This window comes from Scyliorhinus canicula, chromosome 21 (assembly GCF_902713615.1).
Source record: "Scyliorhinus canicula chromosome 21, sScyCan1.1, whole genome shotgun sequence".
Taxonomy (NCBI): Eukaryota; Metazoa; Chordata; class Chondrichthyes; order Carcharhiniformes; family Scyliorhinidae; genus Scyliorhinus; species Scyliorhinus canicula.
Window position 1 is genome coordinate 52,751,631 of NC_052166.1, and position 24,216 is coordinate 52,775,846.

Below are 24,216 nucleotides of genomic sequence, written 5' to 3' on the forward strand. Positions count from 1 at the left end.
CCCTGTGCTGTAGGTATACTCACAATGCTGTGAGGAAGGGAGATTTTGGATTTTAACCCAGTGAAAGTGAGGGAGGGGTGATATAGTTCCAAAGTAGGATGGTGTGTTGTTCGGAGGGGAAATTGCAAGTGAAGATGTTCCCGTGCATCTACTGCACTTGTCCTTCTAGGTGGGAGAGGTTGCGGGTGGAGGTGCTGTTGAAGGAACCTTGGGGAGTTGCTGCAGTGTATCTTGTAAATGGTACACACTGATGTCACCGTGCGTTGGTGGTGTAAAGAGTAAATGTTTAAGGTGATCGATGGGGTGATGATTAAGTGACAATGTTAGAAATGCACATCCTTTTAGGAGTAAACCAGGACAAGCTTCAGAATGAGTTAAGAGCAGGTGATGCTCATTGAAGCTTGTAATTAATAGCAGAGTTTTTTCCCCAGTTGGGAGTTGTTCTAGACATGCAGAGGACTCAGAAGGGAAGAGTGGAAACCAATATTTGTACAGAACTATAGTATTACGCAGTAAAACATTTGTGAATCACAGAATATCTTCTGCTACCTGATTCAGCAAATGGATATCCACCTGTTAAGCACCAAGTAGGTCATGGATGATGTTGAGCTTCTTTGGTATTGTTGGAGCTGCACTCATCTAGACAAGTGGAGAGTATTCCATCACACTCCTGACTTGTGTCTTGTAGGTGTGGGATAGGCTTTGCTGAGTCTGGAGTTCAGTTATTCACTTCAGAATTCCAAGTCTCTGACCTGCTATTGTAGCCAAGTATGTATATGGCTAGTGCAGTTCATTTTCTGGTCAATAGTAACCCCAGGATGTTGATAATGGAGGTCTCAGTGATGGTAAAGCCGTTGAATATCAGTCATTGATTAACGGTTACATTCTCGCTTAAGAGAAGTAATTCAGACATTTGAAGGATTTGAAACTGATAACGAGACGGTATTGGATAGACTGTCTGCACTTTAGTTGATAAGGCCAGGACTGGATGAGATGCAAGAATGAGAGAAATGTGAGAGCATACTGCGGAGGCACCATCCATAATTTTCTAGTCATCCTTAAACTTGGTGGTACACCAGAGATCTGGGAAATTGCAAATGTTACACCTTTGTTCAAAAAGGGTGTGAAGATAAGCCCATAAATTGCAGGCCAGTTAGTTTAACTTCTTTAAAATTCTTGAATGACAAGAGAGTCAAATTGTATAGGGGATGTACAAGAAATTACAGGCCACAATCCAGTCAGCCATGATCTTATCAAATTATAGTTATCAAATGGTGGAGCAAGTTCAAGGGCAGAATGGCATACTCTTGCTCCTAATTTGTGGATATATAGCCCAGCCTGATTGTTGCCCAGGCCTTGCTGTATAATGACATTGACTTCAGTATCTGAGGAATCATGAATGGTGCTGAATATTGTGCAATCATCAGTGAAATTCTGATCTTATGATGGGGTCATTAATCCAGTAGCTGAAGATAGTTGGGCCTGGGAGAGTAGCTTAATTGTCAAGGACAGTCACTCTTGTCTCCTTTCTAGAGTTCAGCTCTTTTATCCATATTTGGGCAAAGGCTGTAATGAGTTCAGTGGCCCTGGCACAATCTAAGCTGAATGTCACTGAGCAGGTTATTGATGAGTAAATGCCATTTCCTAGAACTTGGCGACGCTTTCCACTTTCCATCACTTTACTGATAATCAGAGTGGACTGAGGGGTAGTAATTGGCAGAGTTGCTTTTTGTGGACAGGACATACCTGAGCTTTGCCAGATAGATGCCAGTGTTGTAGCTGTACTGGAACAGCTTGGCTAGGAGTACAACTAGTTCTGGAGCATATATTAGAACATAGAACATTATTGTCATTGCTATTATTGGAATGTTGTCAGGGCCCCCATACTTTGCAGTATCCAGTGCTTTTAGCTGTTTCTTGTTACCACGTGGAGTTAATCAAATTTGCTGAAGACTGGCATTTATGAAACTGGGAACCTTGGGAGGAGATCAAGATCATTTGACATTGCTGACTGAAGGTGATTGGAAATGCTTCAGCCTTGTCTTTTGCACTGATGTGCTGGGCCCCCCTATCATTGAGGATGGGCATATTTGTGGAGCTTCCTCCTCCAATTTGTTATTTAATTATCCACCACCATTTACAACTGGATGTAGCAGGACTGTAAAGCTTGGATCTGATCCTTTGGTTGTGGGATTACTTAGCCCTATCTGTTGCATGCTGCACCCACTATTTGCCATTCAAGTAGTCCTGTGTTGTAGCTTCACCAGGTTGACGCCTCATTTTTAGGTATGCCTGGTTCTGCTTCTGGCTTGCCCTCCTGCCCTTTGTTTTGAGCCAGAATTTATCCTCCTAATCAACGTTTAGGAGCAAGAGTCAGCCACTCTGCCCTTGTGCCTGCTCTACCATTTGATAAGATCATGGCTTGATAGTAATGGTAGAGTGGGATTATGCTTGACCATGAGGTTACCAATTGTGATTGAATACAATTCTGCTGATGCCCACAGAGCCTCTTGGATGCCCATTTTTTGTACTGCTTGATCTGTCTGAAATCGATCCCATTTAGCATGGTGGTCGTGCCACACAACATGACAAAGTGTATTCTCAATGTGAAGATGGGACTTTGTTTTCACTAGGACTGTGCAGGGCCTTCCTGTCAAAGCTGTCATAACAGGTGCATTTGCAACAGGTAGATTATTGAGGAGAAAGTCAAGTAGAAATTTCCTTCTTTTTGGTTCCCTCACCACCTGCCACAGACTCTGTCTAGCTGCTATGTCCTTTAGGGCTAGGCCAACTCTGTCAGTAGTAGTGCCACCAAATTACTCTTGGTGGTGGATGTTGAAGTCGATCTGTGTCCTTGTCAGCCTGAGTGCCTCTTCCAATTGGTGTTAAACATGGAGGAGCACTGATTTATCCACTGTGGAAGGAGTGGTACGTGGTAATCATGAGGTTTGTCCATGTTTTCCTTGATGCTTTGAGACTTCATGGGATACAGAATCAACGGTCAGGACTGTCCGGGGCAGCTCCCTCCCATCTGTGTGCCATCATCTAAGATGAATTCGTCTTGCTAGGAAAGGGACATAACCAGGAATGGTGATGTTGTTGTCAAGGACATTGTCTGTATTGTTCCATCAGTATGACTATGTCAGGCTGTTGCTTGATTAATCTGTGGGACAGCTCTCCAAATTTTGGCATAAGCCCCAAGATGTTAGTGAGGAGGACTTTTCAGGGTGAGCAGGGCTAGTTTCATTCTTTTTTTACTTTTCTACAGCAGTTTGATTCAACTGAATGGCTTGAGGGCATTTAGTGCAGAAGGCAGTGCAGAGATATACCACAAGACTCATCAGTAATGTTCGATGTTTGAGATATTCAAAAAGACTTGGAGAGATTTATGACTTGCAGCCGAGAAAAGAAGAATCTCAAGGTGACCTTTTATAGAGGTGCACATAAAGTTAGATTTGGAAACTGTCGGAAATTAATTCATTTGTAGGCTGGGGGGTTGATCACAACCAAAACTAAAAATATATTTTATTCAAGGCATTTTCATATGAACAACCAAAGAACATTATAAAGAACCAACACTCACTACCCCTCTGCTCCCCTAACACTGCCACAACCTCTCTCCTATTCTGCCTTCCCCCCCCCCCACCCATTGCTGACCCCTCAAACCCCCTTAAATAAATCAATAAACGGCTTCCACCTCCAAGTGAACCCATCGACTGACCCCCCTTCAAGATGAACTTGACCCTCTCCAGCCTCCAGAATTCCGCCGGGTCGCTCACCCAAAGCTCCGCTTTTGGCGGTCCGGGGCCCTCAACCCGAGCAAGATCCGTCTCTGGGCTATAAGGGAGACAAAACATTGGTCTCTCTCGCCCCATTGACTCCCGGGTCTTCCGACACTCTGGACTCAGTGCCACCTCCACCCCAGCATCTCGGACATTACGTCTGCGAACCCCTGCTGGAACCCCTTCAGCTTCAGACATGCCCAAAACATGTGTACGTAATTGCAGGCTTCCCCACGCGTCACTCACATCTAACCTCTACCCACTTCAAAGAACCTACTTATCCTTGCTACCGTCATATGTGCCCTATGGACTACTTTAAACAGAATGAGGCTTAATCTCACACACGATGAGGAAGCATTCACCCTCCACAGGGTCTCTGCCCACGTTCCGGCCTCCATCCCCCCCTCCAAGCTCCTCCTCCCACTTCCACTTCATGTCCCCCCACTAGGGCCCCCTTCCTATTCATCAATTCCTTGAAGACCTCAGGCACCTTCCCCTCCCCTATCTCATCCCTCGACAGTACCTTATGCTGCAATCCCAGGGGTGGGAGCCCAGGGAAGGACAGTACCTCTCTCTTTACAAAATCCAGGACCTGCAGGTATCTAAACCCGTTCACACTGGGTAGCTCATACTTTTCCTCCACATCTTCCAACCTCACAAACTTGCCCTCTATGAACAGGTTACCAAATCTCTCGAACCCTGCTTGCCGCCACCCCCGAAGCCCCCCCTGGCTGACGAGAATGGCAGAGGCGCTGACAACAAAGCCCTCAAACTCGTTCCCCTACATGATGCTACCTCACCCGGCCCCACACCGACCCCTCCCTCATACCCCCTCAGAGAAATGAATGGCACCCTCACCCTCTATGTTCCCCCATGAAAATCCTCAGATTTTGTCTCCTGCAGCAATTTTCCAGATCCTCCACCTTCTCCTTTGGAGAATAAATCAATAAAGGGTTATGGTATTCGGGCCGGAAAGTGGAGCTAAGTCCACAAAAGATCAGCCATGATCTCATTGAATGGCGGAACAGGCTCGAAGGGCCAGATGGCCTACTCCTGCTCCTAGTTCTTATGTTCTTATGTATGTTTCTTCAGCTTTTGGGTCTCCCGCATCACCCCCACCTCAGCCACCACGAGGCCAACTGCTCCTTGTGCACCCCCACCGTCTCCTCCACTTTCTGGATCTCCTGGCACTGGGACTCCAGCCTCTGCTCCACTCTCTTGATCTCTGACTTAATCAATTTCACCACCTTGGCCAGGTCTTCCAGGGCCTCTTTCCTCAGCTGACAGAACTTTCCATTAAGGAACTCTATTAGCTGCTCCGTTGACCACACCGGGTGGGCAGAGCAACTCCCTTGTCCTCTGCCATCTTATCCTGTGGCGCACTACAAAGACTCTCTTCCTCCAGCAGCTCTGTTCTTCTTGCCCCACTCCTAGTCCGTGGATTCATACGCTAGCCACAGCAGCAAAGTAAAACCTCCCCGAGGTATTACTGCACCTCTTGCACTGAAATACTTCATCCTTCGGGCGGAGAAAAGAGCAGAACCACCAAATGTGCGACCTCTCACTCCATGGCCCCACTGGAAGTCCCAACCGAAACTATTGAAAGGAACATTTCAGATTGATCTCAGGAAATTCTTCTTGGTTCAAGGAATGATCAATATTTGGAATGGCATTGAGGGTGGAATAGTGAAGGCAAAGCTCTTGTAATCATTTAATAATCAATTAGAAGTTGCAGTGAAAGGACTTCAGAGTATTTCTGGATGAATGCACTAAGTTAGACTGATTGCCCTTCTTCATCTATAATTATCTTGTGAAGTATCCTATTGTTACTTGGGGAAACTTATATATTTCAGATCTTTTCAAGTTATAAAATCCCCCGCTGAATTAGCTGACCATTTTGTGGTGATTATAATTTGATAATTTTTTTGCAAACTTAAGAGATTGCCAGCTGTAGCTCTAGTGCTAATGTAGAATATTTCAGCAGTAAGGATGCTGTACTAACTACAAAAGGTTTCAAGCAAAAAGCCTTTTCCTTAATCCAGTCAAGTTTTTCATGATTCAATCATGGTTCAATTCATGAATAACAGTGCCTTCTCAACCTTGCCCCTCGCCTGAGTGTGGTGATCCTCAGGTTAAACCACTACCAGTCAGCTCTCCCCTCAAAGGGGAAAGCAGTTTATAATCATCTGGGGTTATGGCGACTTTACCCTTACTGGTAGCATTGTTGCCTCTTGAGTCAGAAAGTTCTGGGTTCAAGTCACTCTGTAACTTGAGCACAAAAATCAAGGCTGACACTCCAGTGCAGTACTGAGGGTGTTCTACACTGTCAGAACTGCCATCCTTTGAATGAGATGTTAAAATAAGGCCCTATAGAATTATATAGAATTATAGAACAGTACAGCACAGAACAGGCCCTTCGGCCCTCGATGTTGTGCCGAGCAATGATCACCCTACTTAAACCCACGTAACCCGTATACCCGTAACCCAACAATCCCCCCATTAACGGGCAATTTAGCATGGCCAATCCACCTAACCCGCACATCTTTTGGACTGTGGGAGGAAACCGGAGCACCCGGAGGAAACCCACGCACACACGGGGAGGACGTGCAGACTCCACACAGACAGTGACCCAGCCGGGAATCGAACCTGGGACCCTGGAGCTGTGAAGCATTGATGCTAACCACCATGCCCTTTTGGATGTATAAGGTCCTATGGCAAAATTTTGAATAGAAGTAGGGGTGATAGCCCCAGTGTCACAGTCAATATTAATCTCTCAACTGGCTTCTCAAAAATAAATTATATGGTCATTACGCTTTGCTGGGGCAGCATGGTGGCTCAGTGGTTAGCACTGCTGCCTGAAGGTGCTGAGGTTCGATCCTAGCCCTGGGTCGCTGTCTATGTGGAATTTACACATTCTACATGGATCTCCCCCACAACCCAAAAATATGTGCAGGGTAGGTGGACTGGTCATGCTAAATTGCCCCTTAATTGTAAAAAAATAATTAGGTGTGTTTAATCGCATTGCTATTTGTGGAAGCTTGCTGTGCACAAATTGTTTGCCTAATTTCTTCCATTACAACAATAACTACACTTCAAAAGTACTTTGGCTATGAAGAACCTGACACATGTGGTCCTGAAAGACACTATTTAAATGGTTTTTTTTCTTTGAGGGTGGAGTTGGCTCACTCCTCACTTAAAGTGAAACGTATGAAGTCGTTTATACGCCTACAAATTTACATATTCCTGTATTTATTCGATTATAACAGTAATTAAATTGTCTGTAGCCCTGAGATTTTTAATACGCCCTCTTAATATCTTCAAAAATGTGTTGTAGCATGTGTTTTATCCAGAATTTGACCTAAGTAATAATTGAAAACATTGCAATGAGGCACCTAATTTTCTCTAAAGCAATGACTATGCAACAGATTTAATGGAGTAACAGTAAAGATCACAGTAGACATTTTGCTCCTTACTCTTCTTGATCCTTACAATATATACCTTTTCCAGATAGGAAGCTAGATTTGTTACCTGCCCCCAAACATATATGCCATTCTGGAATTGGTGGATTACCCAAGAAAGATGTCTAATCTGCGAGAAGTGCCTAGTCTTTCAACAGCACTGCTGAAGTCAGGAATTTAATGTCTAGTTGACCGAGATCCACTAGCACCACAACAGCATGACACAACATACTCCAATACGTTGCAACATGATTGGTTCACAGATCAGTATGATTGTGCACAAAATATGTTCTTAAAAATGTTAGATTATTGGGGGACAAAAAAATGCAGATTGCTGGATTTGCAAATGCAAAAGTGCTGGAAATCTGAAATAATCTGTTGATGGATCATCGACTGAAATATGAACTCTTTTTTTCAGATTCTATGTCGAGTATTTCCAACATTTTCTGTTTAATTTACAGTGTGCAGAACCAGATGTATTCCAAAAATGATACTATGTAAGAATCAAAGCAGTGGAAGAATCTCAGCATTAATAAATATAGGTGTTAAGGACGGGTTATATATTTTTAATTATCACTTTATAAGCCTAGTTTCATTACTGTTCGTGTCATCACAGCTGAGCAAAGCTCACATACCATCAAAAATAAATGCTGATTCTCATTATCTGTTGCTTTAATATGTGCAAAAATGAATATAAGCGGTAACACGTTGGTTTGTTGTCAAGTTGCAAGTTTTCCCTATGCACGCTGATGAATAATTTCTTTACTCTTCAGACCCAAAAGTTTGTTATTTATCTTGCTTGATTTATTAGTTTTGATGAACATTACAACACCTAGATTAATACAGTGTACCATACTGGGCAGAGCTTTTCATTGGCAATAGCATATGTGTAGAAATGCCTTCTGTCAATAATGTTCTTAAATGATAATTCAAAGTTAGTACAAAACAAAAATCATCAATGTAACAGCAGCTGGCATTTCATTCACACACAGTTGTAGCCACTGTTGCTCATGTTTTTGACTTAAGTTGTTTGGGTTGCCAAAGTATCTTTTCCCTTGCTGCTTCCCTTCAACTTGTGTCAAAGATCCCTGCTCCTTATTCTTCCGTTTCATGCCTGGTTAATAATGTTCCTGGGGTGGAAAGTCGAGTATTCGAGTTCTGTATGACCATGAATCATTGGTGTATATGAATGAAAATTAAAGTGTAAAATATATCTAGTTTACAAAACATTTTTGTAGCGTGCTTAAAATGATGGCACTAATGATGGTACTAATCGAATGTCCATTCTTTATCAGTTTTGCTATTTGGATATCAATATGCTGTTACACCCTATAAAGTACTGGCAATAAGTCGGCAACCTGAAATATTAACTTTGATTTTTTTTTCTTCACAGTCACAGCCAGATCTTAGTATTTTCATTTTTCATTTTAGATTTCCAGCATCTGCGGTATTTTTCTTTCATACCATGTATATTTAGCTCTTTATCCATGCATATGAATATTTTCTTTCAAAATCTGGGCCTTTTTGGGATTAACTTTACAACCAATTTCTTTCAGGAGTGCTAGGAATTCGGCAAGAAGCGAAATGTGCTCTCCCTGTGTGTCTGTAGTAGCAAGTCGTCTACATACTGGACCAGACAATCGGGGCAGGAAAATTTGGCTAATCTATTTGCCAGCTGTCGGTGGAAAACGGAGGGGGAGTTGTGGAAGGCACGTCCACGAATATTGCTGTCCTTTGAGTGTGAAGGCGAATTTGTATTGGCACGCTTTATCCAATGGAATGGACCAAAAGCCGTTGCTAATGTCCAAAACTGATAGAATTGTGACTGGAGTCCCTATTTGAGCATGGTCTCGGGACTCGTGGCTACGGTGGGGGCTGCTGCTGGGGTTACTTTGTTCAGTTCCTGGTAATCAATGGTCAGTCGCCATGATCCATCCGGTTTCCTGACGGACCAAATTGGGGCATTGCTTGTGGAGGCTACTGATCTCAGTACGCCTTGGTCAAGTAAGCTGTCTATTACTTTTGAGATTTCTCCCTCTGCTTCCTGGGGAAATCCGTACTGTTTCTGGGGTCAGGACCTGTGATATGCACAGAGCCAGCCAGTTTGCCACAGTCGTGCTTGTGCTGTGCAAATGATGCTTTGCATTCCTGCAGGACTGCCCTAACCTGTCTGTCTGAACTAATGGCTCAAGGGTCGAACCAGAAGTCTCCTACTGAGCTTATTCAGTTCTTGTACTCTCCAACTGTGAGCGTGGCGGGGGCTCGTACTGCCTTTGACATTCTCCAAACACACTTGTTAACTGGAAGAAAGGTTGTGGGATATGTTCTGCTGTCTGGGGCAGATCAACTAAAACTATGGGGTGCTTGGTGGTAATGTTGCCTATCTGTATCGCTACAGGGGCTGTGATTTTACCATGTGCAGAAGGAGGCCAATCAGCCCATCGAATCTGCACCGGCTCTTGGAAAGAGCACCCTACCCAAGGTCAACACCCCCACCCTATCCCCATAACCCAGTAACCCCACCCAACACTAAGGGAAATTTTGGACACTAAGGGCAATGTAGCATGGCCAATCCACCTAACCTGCACATCTTTGGACTGTGGGAGGAAACTGGAGCACCCGGAGGAAACCCACGCGCACAAGGGGAGGATGTGCAGACTCCGCACAGACAGTGACCCAAGCTGGAATCAAACCTGGGACCCTGGAGCTGTGAAGCAATTGTGCTGCCCACATGTCCCTGTTGATGTGATGTGATGTCCCTGTTGTAAATGACCTGTAAAACCACTGAGTGTGATGGTGTCCGTTGTGGGCCACGTGTCTCTCTGAAACATCGTGGAGGAATTGAGTGTGGTGCGGGACCCTCCTGTGTCCCAACGAAATTCTACGGGCTGTCCCCGGAGTTTGCCTGCTACGACCGGTCGACCGGACTTGTTCCAAAGGGTGTCACAGACCCAAGTTGGGGAGCCTGAACACCGTCAGTCGGTGCCGTTCATGTCTCCATTCTCTGAATGGGCGCTAACGCTGTGAATCGGCTTTGCCCTATTCCTATTTAGGGTGCCTGTCTGTTGGACTCTCTGCCACTTTTGTGGCGTGTTGCACGCTCGTGCAAAGTGTCCTAACTGTCCACAGTTGTAACACTCCTGTGATTTGGGCTGGGGTGGGCTGTTCCTGCCCTCATTTACCCATGCGGGGTTCTTTATATATATATATAGAACAGTACAGCACAGAACAGGCCCTTCGGCCCTCGATGTTGTGCCGAGCAATGATCACCCTACTTAAACCCACGTAACCCGTATACCCGTAACCCAACAATCCCCCCATTACCTTACACTACGGGCAATTTAGCATGGCCAATCCACCTAACCCGCACATCTTTGGACTGTGGGAGGAAACCGGAGCACTCGGAGGAAACCCACGCACACACGGGGAGGACGTGCAGACTCCACACAGACAGTGACCCAGCCGGGAATCGAACCTGGGACCCTGGAGCTGTGAAGCATTGATGCTAACCACCATGCTACCGTGAGGCCCCGTGGTGCGCTTTAACTGGATTCATGTCTGCCTGTTCTTCCTCGGGTTTGATAAATGCGGTTTTGCCTTGGACTGATTGCTCCCAAGCGCGGGACAACCTGTTCAAAACCCATTTTTCATTGTGGGCCTCGTCTGAGGGGTCATAATTTGCGCAAGCTCTTTGTCCTGCCTCTGTTGCATGAGAGACCAGGATTCGAGTCCATTTGGCCATATTATCTGCGGACAAATGGGCGCGGGCTAACTCTCCGAACACTGCACTGAAGTGAATCTACAAGCGTCCAGCAAACACTGTGGGGTGCTCTATTTTCTCTTGCCTACATTGTTTAAGCCTTCTACCGGGTCTCCTCTGTTATAGCTGATTGCATCAAGGATTGCTGTGTGCATCTCTTGGAGTGTGCCTCCTCCTACATTATGTAGGTCGGGAAGGGTTGCCACGACTGAAGGGTCCATGTATGTATCTATGGGCAGTCTCATTCAGTTCCTGCCAATCCGGGCCGTTTTCCAGATCTAATTGGGGTCCAAATGTACTCTGAAATCCATTTTGAAAGGAAAACAGAGATTGCAATTCTGCAATTTGCTTCCGGCACTTTGCGTGGTCTACGAAGCTCTGCCTTTGTTCCGTTGTGGAAGTATGGAGTGCTCGTAGGGCTGCTTTCAAATCATTGCACTGTTTCTGCAATTTCTCTACCTGTTGCTCAGTTTCTTGTCTTACCAAGACTGCACGTTGTGTGTCCTGGTAGGCCTTATCGTACTGCGTCTGGAAGCTACTTAAGTGCGCGAGACAAGACTGGTGTGCCCACTTGGCAGCATCCACCTCTCTGTCCTTCGCTGCTAACTGCTCTCTCAAATCTCTATTCTCCTTCTCTACCTCACTCACGTCTACCTCACTGGTTCTATCTCTCTCCTCTATCACTCTACGGAGTGTCCTAACGACCTCTGTGCCTCGCAATTGAGCCAAGCAGGACACGATTGCAATCGGCTTGCGAGCTTTTCCCAAGCTCTTCTTGTGGATCTCTGACTGGTTCTCCCACCAAGTGGGGCAGCACGGTAGCATTGTGGATAGCACAATCGCTTCACAGCTCCAGGGTCCCAGGTTCGACTCCAGCTTGCGTCACTGTCTGTGCGGAGTCTGCACATCCTCCCCATGTGTGCGTGGGTTTCCTCCGGGTGCTCTGGTTTCCTCCCACAGTCCAAAGATCTGCAGGTTAGGTGGATTGGCCATGATAAATTGCCCTTAGTGGCCAAAATTGCCCTCAGTGTTGGGTGAGGTTACTGGGTTGTGGGGATAGGGTGGAGGTGTTAACCTTGGGTAGGGTGCTCTTTCCAGGAGCCGGTGCAGACTCGATGGGTCGAATGGCCTCCTTCTGCACTGTAAATTCTATATAAGTATGTCCTATACTCCCGGGACCTGTTTCCTCATTAGCGCAGAATTCACTCCAAAGGGACCATTCTTTCCCTTTGAGATATTTCCTGATCTCATCTTTCCAAACGGGACACTGACCTACTCTACTGGTCGCTGCGACCTCGAATTCCTGGGGGTTCATAAGGCGTTCCATTTCCTTCATTGCCATCTTCTCTATCTCTGGGTTCTCTACTGAATTTGGAACAGAGGGTGATAAACTGGTCATGTCAACACGGGTACGGCTTATGCTATTTTCCGGCCTACAAAACTCCCGCCAGTTTTAAGCAACAAAATCTCTCCGGTTTACCTTATATCCCTGTTAGTACGCATGCATTAACACACTTCTGAATCTCGGAGGCTTGATCAGTATTGTTCAAACGCTTGTGGTTTTTCTGTTTCTAATTGGATTCTCATTCAAATTTGGGTTCTCTCGGAGTGGTTAGGCCACTTCTAAATCGAATCCCATCAGAGTCGCCAGTAAATGTTGCTCGTTGTGTTCTCTCCTTAATTGATTCTGTTTATGGTGGTTAATATGGTCACCGTCCTTAATTCTAATTACGTTTGTTCAAGAGTCGCCAGGTATCATTCAATTGTTGCTCGTTTTACTGGAGTGTGATTAATACGCCTCCGTTTAAAGGCCGTGTGCTTAACACTACTATGGCTCTGTATGTGTAATTATGCTCGGAGTCGCCAGGTGCCGTATTGAGACACCGTCACAAGTATATCAAGGTCAGGTTCAAAGTAATAAATCCATACACCGATTAGTAAGTCCAAACGATTGGTGTTTATTATAACAAATATAATAAATACACATGCATTCTCTAAAGAGACTAACTTACTTCTAATACTAAACAACTAAATACTTATCTAGACAGGAACAGGCAAGGTCAGGGAGCAAGGCCTTCGTCCCGTTCTTGGTCTGTAGCTTTCTTATTTGGCAAAGTTGTCAAGGGCTAGCAAGGTCTGGATCACGTAGCGATCGTTGTGTTGGCACTTACAGTTCGATGGCTGATGCTCAACGGCCGGTGATGAGACTGGAGTCAGGATGCGATGTAACAGATCTGGGCCGGAGTCTGGAAGCAACAGACCGAGTCATGTGCTTGACCTTCTCTTTATAGGTCCTAGAAGTCCGTGCCCCTTGGGGCGGGCTCTTTCACCTGCTAGATATCGATTGGGTCTTTCCCAATCAATATCATTCGAATTCCCCTATCCTGGGGTCGTTTCTCGATGTTTGGGGCGGTCCCTACGGCTCTTTGTTTTGGTTGCTTTGGCGCCATTCTGTTTGGGCGTCTATGGCAAAGTATCCATTGATACTTAAATGTTTCTATTGTACCTGAGCCTGAGCCGGGATCACCTCATTAATATGCAGATCTGTTTCCCATTTGCACCTTTGGCTGAAACTCTGCAACTCTTTGGAAACTGGTTTCTGTACGTGCAAAATGCAAAACAGTCTTTTGCAAGCTGTATGTCCTCACTATGACTGTTTTTCCCTGCAGTCTTAGCAGTTCTCCATTTTGTAGCCCAGTGTCCATCTTAGATGGCTACACAATACCGCCACAAGGTTCAAAACCGAATACTGATCAAAGACTCGATACACCAGTTAGTAAGTTCGAAATCACTGCTCATTTATTTACACAGACAGTCAATTGTACTCTTGCACAAACTCTACCAACTAAACTATCACTACTACTAAAGCCTATACTTAGCTTCGGGCGCCCACTCAGTCAGAGGAACAATGGCTGTTGTCCGGTTCTGAGGCTGCTGGGGTCGAACTGGTACGGAATAGTAGCTATAATAGTCTATCTCGTAGCGTGCGTTGACTTTGGACTTACTTGTTCTGGTGCAGCTGCTAGGCAGGCCGCTCGTCGCTGAGTTCCAAGGCCAAGAAGAGCGATTCTCTCTTAGGGGCTTCTTCTTATACCCAAAGGGGGCTTCGCGTGCTTTTGGGCGGTCCTTAAATTTGGTCCCAATTAATTGGACCGTATCCTGATCTTTGGTATCGATTTCCTCCAATAAAGGGGTGGCTGCCCTGATTGCTGGGTGGGCCCTAGGTGGCCGTTGGCCTGCTTTGTTCTAGTCTCCTCTGGCGCCAGGGTGTCTGCTTTGGTATCGTTTACCTAAATGTTTCTCTCTTGTCCCCGGAGATGGCTCATTAGTATGGTAATGGCTTTGCAGTATCGGTCTTGTCTGGGAGCTGCAAACTCCAATCAACAGACAAACCTTGCACCTGCTTGCTTTCTCAGCATTGTCCATTTTTCCCTTCATTCTCTGCAAGTCTCCATTTTGCAATCGGGTCGTGGCCACCCCAGGTGGCTACACAGACAATGCATATTTCTGTGATCTAACCCGAACACGGTGGCTCAGTGGTTAGAACTACTGCCTCAGAATGCCAAGGATCCAGGTTTGATTCTGACCCTCGGGTGACTGTGTGGAGTTTGCACTTTCCCCCCGTGTCTCCATGGGTTTCCTCCAGGTACTCCGGTTTCCTCCCACTGTCCAAAGATCAGGTTAGATGAATTGGCCATGCTAATATTGCCCAAAAAGTTAGGCTGCGTTATGGGGATTGGCCGAGGTAGGGGCTCTATCGGAGCAAGGGCCGATACAGATTTGATGGCCCAAATGGCATCCTTCTGCACTGTAGGAATTCACTCTAATTTGTGTTCAGAACATTCCTCTATGCTTGACATTCCCAGAGTGCAGTTTGATGTGTCTATGCCCAGAAGTAGGAGCTGCATGTTTGAACCTAGATTTATTTGTTAGCTCTGTGGCCTTTTAGTAACTATTCAAAAATAAGAACCAGTAGGCCCTTACTACTGATAGTCTGCTTGCCTGCCTTATGGAAAGATAGATTTTAATGTTTGCCTTCAATTTGAGAGAGATCGGTGCTAACAGTAAAGTGCCTTATTAATCAGTGTCTCTTTGAATGCAACCGAGGAAAATTAGGACTCTGTGGTGTCAATCTAATCTCAACAAGTTTAAATTTAAAATTATCTGCTTAGTCCAGGCAGAAAGACACCTTTTTCCTTTTGGGACATCCTCAGAAATCCTTGGACAATGCAAAAGGGCATTGTCGAGGAACTCTGCTCATTCTTTTCTTGGTGTTCTTGTGCTAGAATAATACTCACTGGATGCAAGATAGACACAAATCTGTTTCATGATTATTCAGCTCTCTACTGCATATTACAGCGGTTGCGTTTGAATTAAAATTTAAGGTTAGGTAATACATGGTTTACAAAATTCTTTAAATGTGTGACATAAACAGATAATGATAACATACTTTTGTGATAAATAACACATTACAACAATGAGTACACTTCAAGAGTACATCATTGGCTGTAAAGCACTTTGAGACATCCTGTGGTTATGAAAGGTGCAACATAAATGCAAGTCTTTTTAATATTTCTCTGCATTTGATGACCATAACTAACATATGGAAGTGTAGTTAATGCATTGTACTGTTCTCACTAACATTCATCATTATTAAAATGTGGCACATAATTTGAAAGTTAGAAATACGAATAAGGAATATTTATTGCATGTCCTTTACAAATGCCGCAGGGTTAACTGTCTGGTATTGTGCACATAAAACTATTCAGTATTACTCCACACCCCTGTTGCTATGGGGATCTGCTTAGCTACCGCATGAAATTGATGATTATACAGAACTCTTGTTTACAAGTATGAAATAACAGCCAGCGCCAGTTAAAAAATATCATGCAATTAAACAAACACAGGCATTATTCATATGAATCACCTGTTCCTTCTACCTGTTTTGCTTTGTTTGGTTCATAAATGAACCGTATAGAAAGATTGCAAGATCAAGGTTGCGAAGATCAAGGATGCTATGTACCGTTCTTCAGCAGTTTTGTCCATGAACTAGATTAATCAAATTAATGTGATGTCTTGTAACAGAGTGCACACTTTCTAGTCAGCGATTGGTAAAGTACCATCACTTGTTTGGATTTTGATTCTGCTGACTGGGATGGAACACTATTTTCCAGATTTAAAATAATATTTTATCCCATCTCTGAAATGTGATATATTTACTGGTCGGAGATTGCAAATTGTGTGTTTTGATAATGTCTCAGATGAATTGATTTAACAATTCTTCCTGGTTTAATATGGATAAGAGGAATTAAACTGTCAAAAATATGAGGAAAAATAGAAATATCTGTACTGTTATGCCTGAAATAAGGGTTTATTTGACATAAACATAGCTTGGAATTGATACCCACCATCCAGCCCTAATATTCCACCCTCCATCTTCTTCAAGGCAGATTTGAAAGCACTAAAGTAAACATTTTATGCTCGTTTCAAATATAAAAAGATTTAAGCAGATTATTGTTTAATTCTCAAATTATCTCTAATAAACAAAGTAATATTATCAAATAACTTGGGTTGACTGAGGAAAGGGCTGCAGGAATGAGGAATAAGTATTAGTATCCCAGACCAGACCCTAACAGTGGCTAGGATACTGGACCGAAACCCCAGTATTTTAGTTTATTTGAAAGACTGTGCAGAAAGAATGATTCGCCCCAGGAGTGATTGCATGAAAAAATAGGACTTAGTTATTTTAAAAAACAACTTTATTATAACTACAATACTAAACTTTATAATGTCGCACCCAAAAAGAACAGCTAAAAATTTACACCTTAAACATTACTTCTCAATTTCCCAAGAACAACAAGAAAAGAAACATACAGATCTCAAACTATCTTGCTGTGGGCGAATTGTGGCCAGCATCAGGCAAATCAGAAAGTGACTCCTCTGTCCAAAGTTTCTCCACCAACTGCCTCTTCCTTGCCTTCCTTGGCTCCACCCAGCAATGACCTCATCTCCCAAGCTGAAAAACACGGTACAGAGTACAGTGGTTAGCACAGTTACTTCACAGCTCCAGGGTCCCAGGTTCGATTCTTCGCTGGGTCACTGTCTGTGCGGAATCTGCACGTTCTCCCCGTGTCTGTGGGTTTCCTCCGGGTGCTCCAGTTTCCTCCCACAGTCCAAAGATGTGCTGGTTAGGTGGATTGGCCATGGTAAATTGCCCTTGCGTCCAAAAAGGTTAGGTGGGGTTACTGGGTTACAGGGATAGGGTGGAGGTGTTGGCTTAAGTAGGGTACTCATTCCAAGGGCCGGTGCAGACTCGATGGGCCAAATGGCCACCTTCTGCACTGTAAATTCTATGATTCAAAGTTATCTCTGCAGGCTGCAAAACACATTAACACTTTAGGAACTTCCCAGGCAAACCACTATGCATTAGCCCAGACTGAAAAACAACAGTTCAATTTAACCTGCTAGCTGCTAAAACTATCCAGGCCCTGCAGAACAGAATTCTTTTTAAACAAACACATTTAACCCCAGGCTTTTAACCCTTAAATTGCAAACTATGTTTATAATACCATTTCCCTAACATCTTCCAATGTCACATGAACGATACCAGCAAACAATTTACTCAGAATTTATTGTGAAATTTGCAGACCTAGCCAGGAAGAACATTTGTGCCCAATGTTAGAGGAGGAGGGAGGCAAAAGAATGCATGACTGAGACCGAATTCTCCCCTTTTTAAAAAAAACAAAAGCATGATTACATATTTTCAAACTTTAAGACATTTGCATTGAAAACTCCAAGACTGAAACTTGCATTAGGTGATTTGGTGCCCTCATTCTTGCGGTATCTAGCCAAATGCCTAGACCAGTGAGGGGCAATCTAAGCTAGTGAGTGGGTTGCATGAGTGGCCCGCATGAGCCGCCCACCTTCATCTCAGTGGGCCACAAGATTGAACTATGAGCATGTTCACTAACAATAATTCCACGAATAAGATTGAATATATTTAATACACGCTGCGTTTTTCAAAACTGGTTATAGAAGATACTTGGAGCGGCTCAGTGGCACAGTAGTTAGCACTGCTACCTCACAGCTCCAGGGACCCGGTTTCAATCCCGGTCTCGGGTGACTGTGTGGAGTTTGCACTTTCTCCCAGTGTCTGCGTGGGTTTCCTCCGGGTGCTCCGGTTTCCTTCCACAGTCCAAAGATGTGCAGGTAAGGTGGATTAGCCATGCTACATTACTCCTTAGTGTCCAAAAGGTTAGGTAGGGTTATGGGGATAGGGTGGGCTTAAGAATAGAGTTCTTTCCAAGGGTTCGTGCAGACTTGATAGGCCAAATGGCCTCCTTCTGCACTGTAGGGATTCTATGACTCTTAATCATTCAAACTTAATAGAACTATCATCAATTTCAAATGGTAAAAACTAAATAAATATGTATGCTTTGAGAGAGCGCACAGCTCTCACAATGAATACCGTATACAATCAGCATGTACCTCACTTCAAGTGAGCATATTGCTTTAGTCATACCGTTAGGAAAAACTACGTTGATGGAAACAAGCGGAATCTGGAAACCTTGTGCACAGGCAGCAGTCAACAAAATTTCTCATGGCTGCACTAAGCACCCAGGCGGCCCACCACTGGCCTAGACAGTCTATGCCGTAATTTAACTTTATATGCTTTTATTTTGTACGTGGCCATATAGAGATTAGAAGCTATTGATTGAAGTATTAACTTTAAAATGTTGTTACTCTACAAATTGCATGGGAGCTGGTGCTTATCTGTGAATTCTTTTTAAAGATGTGATGTGAGAAAAAGAACTTAAAACCTTGCAAAGATTTGTGGTATAATGTGAGATTTAGGAAGACTTTGCTGCAGTGCAGTTTTGAAGTATTGTTTATTTTGCAGATTTCTCCAGGACTGTTTGAATATGTTGCTAGTCCTGTGGATGAAGAAATAAAAGTTGCCATCATTAGAGATACACTCCGTTTGGTGGATCCAGCACTTAAAAAAAACCAACTCCAGCAGTAAGTGTTTAGTTTTATGTTAAACTTTCATTTCCCTCATTACAGCCTCTTGTATTCTTTTCAACACTGCAGTGTGTGGAACAAAATTTTTCTTTGTTAAAAGCAAATACCATTTTGATACCGTCAAGTGTCAGACTACCCAACACACTTCCTTAGGCTCTTTTAGAGAGTTGGACAGTCCATAACTGAATTGCAGGTTCTTTGAAAAGATAGACAGCATTTTGAAGCACCACAATCGAAAGTATCAATAATAAATGTCAGTTTTGGCAACACTTGGGCTTCATTTGACCTAATGAACAGATGTCACAAGAATTACCACATTTATATGGTAAGAAGTCTTACAACACCAGGTTAGAGTCCAACAGATTTGTTTCAAACACGAGCTTTCGGAGCGCTGCTCCTTCCTCAGGTGAATGAAGAATGAAGAGATATATTTCTTCATTCACCTGAGGAAGGAGCAGTGCTCCGAAAGCTCGTGTTTGAAACAAACCTGTTGGACTTTAAGCTGGTGTTGTAAGACTTCTTACTGTGCTCACCCCAGTCCAACGCCAGCATCTCCACATCACATTTATATGGAACAAGTTGTTAATGATGAATAGATCAATAATGGGAACATTGTGGAATACCTTGAAATCCCATTTTCGTAGAATTCCAAATTGCATAGCAGGTAACCTAAGGTCACAAAAATGATGTCAGCATTCAATATCCTATATATCGAGACCTCTGGACATATGCCGCGCAGTTGTTCGTCCTATACAGAATTCTGTAACACTTCTAAATAGCTGACTGCCTACTAAAAGCAGGAATTAAGAAGATTTTTTCTTTATCTAAATATGGCAGATACAATAACAGTTGAAAGCTAATCTACTGTCTGCTGGAAAATATGTGACAATATATTTTAGTTCTTTTTGTAGGTTTTGTTTGCCATTTGGGGTTCTCCATGTATTGAAGACCCACTCTTTGTTGACGAAAAATGTGTTGCGACAAATGAATTGCAAGCATGCCAGGCAATCACTTAGTGTAATGCTTCTCAAACTATTTTCCAAAAAGGACCCCATTTTAACAGTTGAAAACTTGCATGATCCGAGAGACCAATATAAATAAAACTGTGCAGTAACATTTTTAGAAACCTCGCTGATGGTAGAAGTGAGGGTATCCTAAAAACCAGAACACCTGTTCTTGGTATAATGTGAGAAAAGATATGTGAACAGTCAAGTCTTGTAATCAATTAATAACCAATCTTTATTAACTTAAAAGAGCACACAACAACAAAGACTGCAATACACTGTGACAGTATACATAACTAGAATAATGACTATATACACAGGGCTGGATTCTCCTGCCCCACCCGCCGCAAGAATGCCACGGGCGATACTCTGGTTGCCGGGCGAACATGGTCGGAGAATGCCACCCACAGTATCTCATGAAGTTAACTCGTGTCCACAACTACCTACGTTTCCTGAACTCTGAGAAAATCCTCTTTTCCCAAACAACATTCAATATTCTATAACTCTATACGCTAAATCTAGCATATGGTTACCATCCATAAGTTCTCTTCAAGTCTAGAAAAACCTTTCTTCAGTTCAGCATAACATTACTTCTCTGAGAGTTTTAAACCAGCAGCTTTTAGCCACAAATTGTGGCTTTGGTGGTAACTGTCTCTCTCCTCCTGTATTCAGTTATCTTTCTTTAGATATACAGTTTCCCTCCTTTATGTTACCCAACAAGATAACCCTGTGAACCAGACTGTTAGCATATGGATGCATATAGATACCAAATAGATCCATGGGCTTGATTCTCCGATTTTCAAGCAGTGTCCAAACGCCGGCGTGAAAATGAAATGAAATGAAAATCGCTTATTGTCACGAGTAGGCTTCAATGAAGTTACTGTGAAAAGCCCCTAGTCGCCACATTCCGGCGCCTGTCCGGGGAGGCTGGTACGGGAATCGAACCGTGCTGCTGGCCTGCTTGGTCTGCTTTAAAAGTCAGTGATTAGCCCTGTGAGCTAAACCGTGGGAACAGTGGCTGTTTACGACCGAAATTCGGTGCAAAACGGCCACCGATCCTCCGTTTGGTAGGCAGCAGCGTAGAGCACCCGGCTGTAGCTGCCGATATGGCCAGAGAATTGCCTGGTGCGTGGCCACAGCAACGGCTGTGCTGTGCAACATTGCACCAGCCGCGCGCGGACCTGGCCTGCAAAATAGTGCTCCCCCCCCCCCTTTGGCCGACTCGTGACCCCCAGACCACCCCCCAACAGTGCCCAAAGTCCCTGCTAAATTGCCCCACCCGTGGATCGGCTTTCCCCCGACTGTGGCGGCGCTGGATTTAGTCCGCAGCCGCCAGGCTGAGTTCACGACAAATGATAGCACACACACCGAGGCCACTTTGGAGGGACAGAGTATCTCAAAGAAGCGCTGCCCTCAATTTTGGTTTGAACATTGATTCTTCGGACGATTGGCGAACATGATTTCCGTGTCGGCGACCAGAGAATCCCGCGTCATATCTTTCTACTTTGAACTTTGATCTCTTTACAGTTCTAACACCTATTTGAAAACCATGTGTTTACCCTCTCATCACTAAGGTAAACCCTATTTTTTCTGCTGCTACTCTAATTCACACAATAGAAACATTACTTGAGACAGCTGCACCCATCGCTTTCCCTTTTATCCAATTCTTTATTTTATCCCAATTTTATTTTTAATATTGATTTTACTCGATTCTTGAATGCTCTTTTACTCCAGTATCTTGATAACATCTTGAGGCAGTTTTATGGGATTTACATTTGTATTGGTAAACATTAGAAATAAGTTATCTTTTAAAATTGGGTTTAATTTAATGTTTCTGCCTGGAAAAACCGATAGTTAGATTCCTGCTGGACAAAGGTGTTTGTGTGTGTGGGGGTTGGTTTCAATTCCAACCATGATTCTGTTATGCTTAGAGAGGCTATGACATGTAAAGTAAATGGATTAACAGTGGTTAGTTAGCAACTGAGACCTTGTACGGTAGAGAAGCTTTTAAGTTTTGGTTTTGCTAATTTGATTGCAGTTGGAGATAGGTAGTGAGAGAGAAGGCAACTCTCGCTGCTCTGCTAGAAGCAATTGGTTTTAGAAGGCTAAAGAGGGAACATCTGTCTCAGCCTTGCTAGAAGAAAAGCCATACTTTGGAGTAATGGTGGAAACGTAAGTCCAACTAGTTAAGGAAACAAGGGAAATGAAGTGAGGTTTTCAAGAAGTCTACAGTTAACTGGGAACCAGAACAGATGATTGTTCAGCAAAGTCACAGAGCGTTGAAAAGGCATTGGATCCTGAGAGACCAGAAAGATGTCTGCAGTAGTGCTAAGATTTGTGAGAAATTATTACAGTGTGGGAGACGTTATTTGAAATAATTGTGGAAATCTGTGGTTGGATCTCAGAGTTTGTCTGAAAATCGTAAAGACAAACGAAACCTGAAGGGGGAGGTGTAAAACCTGAAAGAGAAACCGTGATGGAAGCAGCAGAGGGAAAGCGTAACTTAAAAGAAAATTTGAAAGTGCGGCTTTTGAAAGTGAAATTTGAAATTCCTTGTGTGCAAGCCAGAGTTTAGTGAGACAAGGTGGCTCACGGTATAAGAATCATCTGGGGGATTTTGAGGAGAAATCCACAGACATTCACTCAGGTTCAGAGAGGAGTGTGTCTTACCACAGTCATCTTGTGTGCTTAAAAGGGACTTTGTGTGTTAATGAGATAATTTTAGCTGACGGTGTACCTTGTAATACATGTTAATCCTTAACCTGTGTGTAATTTTTAAACTGGGGAGGGGAGTAAAATAATTTTTTCATTTATAATAAATGTTTTTTCCTTGTTCTTAGAACTAATTAGTTATCAGTCCTGTGACTCTGTTTCTCCACATTTAAAAAAAAGTAAAAGTTATGGTCCTTCGAGCCATTGTTCCATTCTGGGATCTTCCCATCCAGTTATAACATCAACTGGATCGTAATTTAAAAAAATTATTTTATGAACTCGCCAGTCCATTACTTAATCTGATCATCTCCAGCTTATGTCCCTTGGCCAGGAAGCTGGAGAAGTACAAGTTAAGGATTCTTGGGCGGCTTATGTTGGAGTCCAGGCCATTCTGCAGCACCAGGCTGTTGGTGCTGCATTTAGACAGGTCGCAGCTCTGCAGCAGAGGCCAGGTTCATGGTTGGGGACAGGCTTCAGTTATACAGGTCTTGATGAGAACCCATCTGAAATATTGTGTGCAAATTTGATGTCCACATTTAAGAAAGAAGATATTTGCATTAGCAGCAGTACAGCAAAGGTGTACATGATTGGTCACTAGAATTGGGGGATCATTTTATGATTAGGAATAAAGTAAATTGGGCTTATAAGGTCTTCTATTCTCTGGAGTTTGGAATTTGAGAGGCAATCTCATTGAAACCTACAAAATTCTAAGGGGGCTTGATACGGTAGATAGGGAGATTGTTTCCGCCGGTTGGTAGTCTCAAACATGGGGGCAACAGCCTCAGAATAAGGGGTCAATCATTTAGGCATGAGATGAGACGGAATTATCTTCTTGCAAAGGGTTGTTAATCTATACTGTTTATTCCTCTTGAGGGCTCTGGATGGGCCATTCGTTATTGAACACATTTGAAGCTGAGAGACAGATTTTTGGTCTCGCAGAGAAGGGATTGGGGAGCAGGTGGGAAAATGGAGTGGAAGCCCAAGATCAGCCATGATCCCACTGAATGCTGGAGCAGGCTTGATGGGCTTTATGGTCCATCCATGCTCCTATTGTGAATGTCTGCAAGGAGTTTCCCAGTCTCCAATGGGAATGCTGTTGACTGCTGGGTGGAATGGTATCAGTTGCCACTTTCAACAGTTTCTTTGAATGCTAATAGTGCCTTGCTTGAGTTACAGCAGCAGATTATGGAAAATAGTCCCTCGAAGCCTCACTCTCAACACAATCACGGTTAATCACATCTCGATGTTTAACATAGAACATAGAACATACAGTGTAGAAGGAGGCCATTCGGCCCATCAAGTCTGCACTGACCCATTTCAGTCCTCACTTCCACCCTATCCCAATAACCCCTCCTAACCTTTTTGGACACTAAGGGCAATGTAGTATGGCCAATCCACCTAACCTGCACGTCTTTGGGCTGTGGGAGGAAACCGGAGCACCCGGAGGAAACCCAAGAAGACACTGGGAGAACGTGCAG

At 43.8% G+C, this 24,216-nt stretch overlaps 1 protein-coding gene across 3 annotated transcripts in view; it reads left to right on the forward strand.

The window, feature by feature from the left end:
- The window catches only part of ttll11 (tubulin tyrosine ligase-like family, member 11), a 177,909-nt gene that overhangs the window by 68,815 nt on the left and 84,878 nt on the right, over nucleotides 1-24,216 (forward strand). For all 3 annotated transcript variants that reach the window (XR_005458459.1, XM_038781463.1, XM_038781464.1), the window contains one exon: nucleotides 18,901-19,019. Coding sequence is in view for 2 of the 3 variants with exons in the window: in XM_038781463.1 (XP_038637391.1) it covers nucleotides 18,901-19,019 (119 nt within the window). In the remaining variant the exon portion in view is untranslated. The remainder of the gene's footprint in view (nucleotides 1-18,900; nucleotides 19,020-24,216) is intronic.